This window comes from Bidens hawaiensis, unplaced genomic scaffold, assembly GCF_021521415.1.
Source record: "Bidens hawaiensis isolate Kalapana, Puna unplaced genomic scaffold, B.hawaiensis_p1.1 tig00040641_1, whole genome shotgun sequence".
NCBI classification, from domain to species: domain Eukaryota; kingdom Viridiplantae; phylum Streptophyta; class Magnoliopsida; order Asterales; family Asteraceae; genus Bidens; species Bidens hawaiensis.
This window is the reverse complement of record NW_027497186.1, coordinates 42,680-51,305: the sequence shown is the minus strand read 5'-3', so window position 1 is coordinate 51,305 and position 8,626 is coordinate 42,680. Positions and strand designations below refer to the sequence as shown.

At 34.1% G+C, this 8,626-nt stretch overlaps 1 protein-coding gene across 1 annotated transcript; it reads right to left on the bottom strand.

The window, feature by feature from the left end:
* Nucleotides 1–4,957: 4,957 nt before the first annotated feature.
* Nucleotides 4,958–7,930, bottom strand: LOC143592259 (uncharacterized). The gene is made up of 5 exons (XM_077072210.1): nucleotides 7,603–7,930; nucleotides 6,376–6,412; nucleotides 6,053–6,289; nucleotides 5,930–5,977; nucleotides 4,958–5,401 (listed from the first exon to the last, which is right to left on the bottom strand). Exons 1-5 carry the CDS (start codon nucleotides 7,908–7,910, stop codon nucleotides 5,138–5,140), a joined length of 894 nt encoding a protein of 297 aa, XP_076928325.1. The 5' UTR covers nucleotides 7,911–7,930; the 3' UTR covers nucleotides 4,958–5,137.
* Between the last annotated feature and the right edge of the window lie 696 nt (nucleotides 7,931–8,626).

Here is an 8,626-nt window from a genome sequence, read left to right as displayed (position 1 = left end):
CTCAACAAGTTTTCCCATGTCCAAATGTGTTAATAACTTAGAAATCCAAGATTAAACATGAAACATTAACCAACCTTAAATGATCCAATACAAGAAACAATGAAATATCATTAGATCTCTCATGCAATCTAAAGAACTCATAAATTATTGAATCAATAAAACATGGAAAACTCGCCAATACAAAGAACCAGAATAAAAAGGAGTTTTGAACACTAACCCTAGGGTACAGGGTAGCTGCTTGGTTAAGACCGCACAATCATTTTGGGTTCGCCAATTTGCTTGAGATTTGGGCCCGTGAACCCAATGATGACCCCTTCCATAACAGTATAATTATCTCTTGACTAGCCGTGGGAATATATATTGAATAAAAATTATAAACCCTATTTAAAACCCAAAAAATTAACAAATCTTCTACCATTTTTTTCACCAATTTTTCTAGCCTTCTACGTGTATTTCTTCTTTTCTTCTACTCTATTACACTCAACACAATGATACATAATATCCGTATGCCTGTAAGTGTATGTTTGTGAAATCGCTCTCACATCTAACCGACCCCAAGGAAAAAAGGTTTAAGAAGGTGCAAGTTGGCAAAAAAAAAAAAGGGATGGGGAATGAGATTTTGGTGTTTAAAATAAAAAGGGGCTATAATCCAATGACCTGCACGGGCGATAAAGCGTGGGAAAATAGGTAGTATGATGTACATTGTAGCACATATGATCTTAAAAAGAGGTTGAGAATGCGACATCACCGGTGCACATGTCTTTCGACTAATTCGATTGTTGAATGATATTATCATTTGGGAGTCGCGGGGATCAAAATGCACATTTAAGACTTTGATACGAACTTGTGGAACACACTGCAACCCTAAAAAATTTGAACATATTGGATTCAGACGAGAGTAGTTAAATTTAATATTTTAATCATTTTTTTTCTTTAACTATATATTTCTTTTATTAATGAAAATTATGTTTTTTAAGCTCTATGGTTTAATGTCTATAAATAAATATTTTTTATTTTATTTAAAATATAGTTAGGGTAGTTTTGGGACAAAAGATGAGTGCATAAAAACGATGCAATGCAATAAAGACTTTTTATATTTGCTCTTTTATTGCAATCATCAATTTTTTTTCCCCGGTAATACAAACATTACACGTTAATAGTTTAATCTAAACATTGTTTCCAACTTACATTTTTTTTTAAATACCAACTATTATTTTAAAATGGTCGTGGTTGTTTGGGATGAAGGGCCAAGTAGTTGAATCAACTTAGCACATCAGTGATTCATTACTAGACACCAACACCATTAGACCGTACACAAGCTAGGGAACATAACGACGTAAGGTAAAACAGCTATACGCATCAAAGCTTACAACTACTTACTTACTACTAACCATACATTTTACCAAGAACATATATGTGTAACCACATAGAATATCCAAAATAACTATTATTCATAGAATACTCATGTAAATTATAACTCTTCTAACAAGTTACAAGTTCACCAATGATAAGTAAAAGGATAAGAATGAACACATTTTTAATGATATTGCTCCCAAAGTTGAATTTTAATAAGAATCTCAACCCCTATCTTTCCAAAACTGCTAAAAATCTTGTAGGATTTGACAAAAATACCACTCAGCGTGTGATTATTCATAGCCTTGTCTAAAAATATAGGACCTTTACAGTGATTTGAAGTATTAATCTGGGTCTTGAATCACGTGGTAAGTGGACCGATGACACATGATCAATTATGAATACGGGTTCTTGAATCACGAGTTCGTAGCTTTCAAAAAGTGTCTTGTAAATATAAAAGATACCAAATAGTAATCTCCTTTTGAAACTGCAACTCACAAACTCACTTTTTTAGATGGCTAGACCAAAGACTCTTTTGTCAACTTCATACTTATTCCACATAAATCACTTGGTTTCCTCAATTACGAAAAAACTAATAACAATCAAACAGTATTATAACTTAAGTGCCTTTTATAGTCTCACAAAAAGTAGTTTATTGATAATAATAATAATAATAATAATAATAATAATAATAATAATAATATTGTTGTTGTTGTTGTTACAAGGTGGGTTCACAACAGATGTAAACTGTCCAAGTTGTTGGACCAATAGATTGGACTGCTGGATTGGGCCTTAGGTGGGTTCACATTTTTAGAGGTGTTAAAAAAACCCAGTTTGGGACTGGTTTTATGCAAACCGAATCAACTGGGTTGATAATAAAACCGGTTTCACCCAAACCGACCCAACCCGCCAGTTCCAGGACTGGTTCCCCTAAAGATCTATCAAACCACGAGAAAAACCGGTTCTAAACCGGACCTAACCGACCTGAACCAGGCCGGCCTGTCTTGCTTCTAAACCGGTCGTTGACTAAACCGGTTCGGTTTGGGTTTAAAACCGGTTTTCTACACCTCTAGTTCACATTTCACTACATATGTAAACTGTTAAATCTAAAAAGAAAGAAAAAAAATAGAGCAAATTACACGGCGATGTAAGGCTAATCTGGTAATTTAACTGTTGGTATGTAACTTAGACATGATCTTTGAGAGTTGGAGTTATGGTTTTTATTAGGGTAGCGTTTGGTATGCAGTAATGACAGTGGAAGTGGAATGATTCATTGCATAGAAATGGAAAAAGTGGTGTTTGGTTACTTAATGGAATGTAATCATTCATTACACATGCAATCTCATTCCATCAAAACCATTCCTTCCCATCCCCTTCTTTTTTTTTCATTCCATTCCCCCTTCACCCTACTTTATCAACACCACCACCTCCTAACAACGACCACAACCACTACCATTGCTGCCACCACCACCTGACCGCCACCGTCGTCGTTGCCACCACCTCCGTCTCCACTGCCGCAACCATCGCCGCCGTCACTGCCACCACCGTCGCCACCGCCCTACCATCGCCATTACTACCAATTCTACCACCACTTGACCACCACCACCCCCCCACCACCACCACAACCTCCGCCCACCACCACCGTCGTCATCGACACCACCATTTTCGTCGTCGGAGCTACCACCACCATCATCATTGTGGGTTTTTTGTTTTTGTAAAAAAAATATTTTTAGATATGAGTGTTTTTATTATTTCTATTTCATTTAGTACAATTTTTTTTGGATACCAAACAACATAAAGTAATAATTCATTTCATTCCCATAGGTTAACCAAACAAGACAAATGAATGGTAATGATTCATTCCATTCCTTCTCCCATTCCATTCCCCCTTCATTCCATTACCTCCAACCAAACATACACTAGGTTTTTAATGTTAGATTATATCAACATTTTCTTTAATGGTAAAAAACAGAGCTATTAAAACCTTCCAAAAATATATATTTGCTTAATTAGATGTTTGAGAACCTCAAATGAGGATTTATCTAGCAAAATTCAAATTAGAAGAGCATTTAAATGGTAAATTTGCAAAGCTAAAATGTGCGCAATTGGATGTTTTAGACATAGGTGGTGGCTATTTCAGACAAGATCCATGTTGACACATAAACGAGGTTGTGTTTGGATTAATCTGCTTAAGTAAATAGATTACGTTTGGGCTTACCTGTTTAGCCTGTTTTGTTATATGTCAATCCACTAGCCCATAAAATTTATAACCTATTTAATCTACTGGTTTATAATTCACCAACTGTAATATGAAGTTATCACAAAAAACCATCCGTGCAATTAAAATACACACAGTGCACATAAATATTAGAAAAAAAATTCTATTTGTATACCTGTGGTTTGCTGCTTCCATCTATTTGTATACAAATTTGAAACCTTTAACACTTTGAATACATATTAATTCCAATTATATCCATTTGTATACAAGTTCCAAACGGAGTTAACCAATACCGTTAAAACCTCCCCCACATGAGCGGTATTTTCGTCTATTCAGATAAAAAATAATCCAAATTTTATATCAGACCAATTCAAAATTTTAAGCCAATTACAAAAATACATTGTTTAGTTTTTTTAATATAGTTCCCAAACAACATTTAAACCTTATGACCTAATTTTGATTTTTAATGATATTTGGGAAAGAGGATACATTGTATGAAAATGATAATGTCTTTATGCTACTGTTAGTGAAAGTCTATTGTGATTGCAGGTACCTAATGGTATACTGTTAGTGAATAAAAAAAGACTAACATTATGCATGAAAATCTGACAATATATTCCTACAATATATGATCTGCTGCAATATATATCGCAATCTGATGCAATATATTGGTCACATTTATGTTGAAGTCAAAAAACTGAACTTAACATTTTGGTAGATGCTTGAATGGGTAACTAGATCAAAATTCAATAGTTTAACTAAAAGGTCAAATGTTGATCATGAACATGTGCACCTTAATTATACCACATTTATATGTTTTCAAATTGTGTTTAAATTATATCAGAATCGCCCCCTTTTTATACAAATAAATCATGTTCCATTTAAATCTTGTAAACACAGTTTGACTATTGTCAAACTATTATAGAAAGTCAATTACTGCTATTTTCTTTGAGTTAGCCTAATTACAACATTATATGTAGGCATGTAAACGAACCGAACGAAAACAAGCATGTTCATACGTGTGAATTTAACTTTTAGTGAAAATGAACACTTAATCGAAATTTTTTTTTGTGTCATGTACGTTCATTTTAAAATTGAACATGTTCTTGTTCGTTTAAAAAAATGAACATATTCATGTTTGTTTATGTTCTTTTAAAAATGAACAGATTAAAGCATAAACAGTTTTATTGGAATAGACGAAAATATCCCTCATGTGGGGAGGTTTTAACGGTTTGGTTAACTCCGTTTGGAACTTGTATACAAATGGATACAATTGGAATTAATATGTACTCAAAATGTTAAAGGTTTCGAATTTGTATACAAATGGATGAAAGCAACAAACCATAGGTATACAAACAGAATTTTTTTCTAAATATTAACATAAATTGAACAATAACAATAGTCCTAACATATAATGAACTCAAACTTCAATCAATAACCATTTCCTACATCTACTTAAAAATCAAACAATATACACGCGAATCTCAATCAAATCCACCGAACAAAACCACAAAACTCACCGAGATTTCTTGAACACCAACATTAGAAAAAACAAAACCAAAAAACCTATCTATTTTTCCCAAATCTCAAACACTTATTATGCTTGACACTTGCTATGCATGATACTGATGAAGATTGCTGCTTGTTTGGCTTCTGGATTAATACTTTCTCCATTGCACTCACAAACTTCCTTAAATGTCTTATGTACTCTGGATATGTTTCAAGATTGCAGTGCCCCCCACCTTGGACCCACAACGGATCATATTTTTCTTTAGCTAGTTCCCATAATCGCTTACCGTGTGAAAAGTCAACTATATCATCACTTGTACCCTGTGATTTCAAACATTAACTTTAACCCAAAAAATAATCAAACACGAACAGTTAAACGAACGGGGTTTCCTTGTTTATGTTAGTTGTTTAAGAAAACGAATGTGCTAGTGTTGTTAATGTTAGTTCGTTAATACTATAAACGAACGGTTTATGAAAGTAAAGAGACGAATATAACTGAAACAATTTTAAAAAATGCATAAACAAACAAACGTAAACTAACGAACACAAATGAACACAAACGAACAAACATATATGAACGAACGCGACACGTGTTCATGTTCATTCATTTAACTAACAATAAGTTTTGTTCATGCTTGTTCGTTTATTAAATAAACAAGCATAAACGAACTTCACACCGGTGTTCATGTTAGTTCGTTTAACTAAATGAACAAAAAATTTTGTTCATGTTCGTTTGTTTATTAAATAAACGAACTTTCCGCCGAACGGTTCACTGAACGCTTGATTCATTACAAGCCAGCAAATAATGAATGAAACTCATGATTAGGTAAAAAGACACATAATACATACATGTATAACTAGAATCGGGCAGTTGACTTTCTGTATTTTGTCAATATTCTGCATAAATAAACAACCCCGTTATAGATTTTGGTCAACCGGCCATGTTGTTCCATAAAGTGGCTGAAAATTTACCTTAAATATATCAAACCAGAGTGTCATTTTTACATTGTACAAAACTCGTATTCCTGAAAGAATAGCACTATGTAGAACAACGCCTCGCAACCTTTGTAATCGAGCGGCCAGGTGTAACGTGGGCCCACTGCCAACGGATTGACCATACAAGATTATATCTTCTTGTTTGATTCCATAGTTGTCTTTTAAACAGTTGTACACCGCCTCTATGTCATAGTATGTGTTCACTTCAGATGGCTAACAAAATCAAACAGCATTTAAAATGAGTTACAGTTATTTAATTATCTAAATACATGTACCATACATGACCGTTTCTTGCTTACCTTGCCCGTGGAAGCTCCATATCCTGAGTAATCATAACTGCAAAGTATAAATATGTACAAACTTTAAACATACATTTGCATCAAAATAAACTAGGAGCTAACAAAATGACAATTATCGCAAAAATTAATTAATGTTACTCTTTTCACTTTAGGATTCGAAAATTAATTGATGTTACTCTTTTCACTTTAGGATTCGGCTTTGATCGCCACTAGAAACCAAGAAAGATAAAAAGTTTGAGTTTTTAGGTAAACCTTATTACTAATCTAAATTAAAATCACTAAGAATCTTGTCACAAAATCTATACTATGAAGCCCTCTTACTTTTAGATTGTAAACTTTAAAGAATCCCCAAAACACTAAAACCATCTTCCTTTAGCATTTATGTTACTTGAGTTGAACTTTGTTAGTTGTAAACGTTTGTATTGTTGTATTTGAATATGAGAGTTTCGAGGATATATATAGATAACATAATAATGGAACCCTAGAGTCTATATACTCATATACATATTCCGAGTCCATTCATATTTTGTCTTATACTCCACGCGTAAGCTAAGGCCGAGAAACGACGTGTAGCTTAGACTATAGAAGGGCAAATTGTTGTGAAGATACTTGTTGCAGGAGCATTGTTGCTTGAAAAGTAAAACCAATAACAATAAAGGAGAACCAGCGGCCTGTGATGATGGTGTGCTGATGAATGAAGGCAGATTGTTACTGCACAATCTTCTGGCTGTCTTCCAACTTTCGCCTCGCAACTTTTACCCAAAAGTATATTCCGTGTGCGTACGCGCAATAAGTTTCTTTTGCGTGAAGCGCACTCCATCGTCTGGAACAAAACTTTCGCCTACTGGTCAGGGTTTACTATGGAAAAGTGGCGATGGTAACAGGTCTTACTATTGGAAATGAAACAAAAGCTTTAAAGAAAGCGGTAAAGCAGAGGTGTTTTGACAGAGCGGCGGTGGCCGGCCGGTTGTTGTGCTCTGGTACCAAGTTAAACTTGGTAATTGTAAACATTTGTATTGCTGTATTTTATAAGAATAATTACAAGGATATATATATATATATATATATATATATATATATATATATATATATATATGCATAGATAACATAATAATGAAATCCATATCTTGAGTCTATTGAAATTCTGTGTAATAATAACAGTAACATCCAGCAAAATCAAAACCCTAGAAGCACAGCATAAACATAAACATAAGGAATAATAAATACCTCATGATATTGAGTCTGAGGTGAGCTCTAAGCTCAATAAAAAGGTCTTGCATCTGACCCAAATCAGCAGCGTTCCCATGAGAGTACAAAAGGGTGAATTTACCAAAAGGGTGCTTCCAGAAGGTAGCCACGATCTTGTTTCCAGCCTTGGTGCCAAGAACATGAACATCCACGTTCTTGTCTGCGGTTATCCCCGTGAAGCAGTATCTCTTTTCCCCATTTGCTTCGTCCAGGCAGACATCATACGACGGTGGCTCCGGTGGGAAGAAGGCAAATTTGGCCGCTATGTTTGAGGTTACATTTCCCATTTAACAACAAAAACCCACCTCATTAATTTGTGGGTTTGATTTTAGAATGAATTTGGTGGGTGTGCTGAGTTGGGTGAAAAGAAATCGGATGGATGGATGGATCTAAGCGGGTATGGTACGTATGTATGTATGTATGTATATTGATGATGAAAAGAAGAGGGGAAAGAAAGAAAGATAGATGAATGAAGAATGATGATGAGATGAATAATAATAATAATAATAGTCAATAGATAATAACAAAGAAAGGTTGTGATTAGAGGTGCACAAACCGGTTTTTTTAAAAAAACCGGTTCGGTTATTAACCGGACCGGTTTTTTTTGGCCAAAAAAAACCGGTCCGGTTAATAACCGAACCGGTTTTTTTAAAAAAACCGGTTTGTGCACCTCTAATCACAACCTTTCTTTGTTATTATCTATTGACTATTATTATTATTATTATTATTCATCTCATCATCATTCTTCATTCCGGAAAAAAACCGGTTCGGTTAATAACCGGACCGGTTAATAACCGGTTTTTTTCTGTCAAAACCCTAACCGGTCTGACCGGTTTAGAAACCGGTTAGAACCGGTTAATAAACCGGTTTTTTTATTAACCGGTTTTTTTTATTAACCGGCTTTTTTTTTTTTTTTAAATTTCGTGGTTTCAAATACGAATATTTGTTTTTTATATTTTGTACTTAATGAAGACCATTATTTTTTCACAGTATAAACAAACCG

Bases quoted from the DNA above. Each gene is read 5' to 3' on its own strand.
- LOC143592259 (XM_077072210.1), bottom strand. From the start codon at position 7,910: ATGGGAAATGTAACCTCAAACATAGCGGCCAAATTTGCCTTCTTCCCA. The intron at 6,413-7,602 runs GTATTTATTATT...TATACTTTGCAG, and splicing joins CTCAGACTCAATATCATGAG to TTATGATTACTCAGGATATG. The intron at 6,290-6,375 runs GTAAGCAAGAAA...TGATTTTGTTAG, and splicing joins ATGGAGCTTCCACGGGCAAG to CCATCTGAAGTGAACACATA.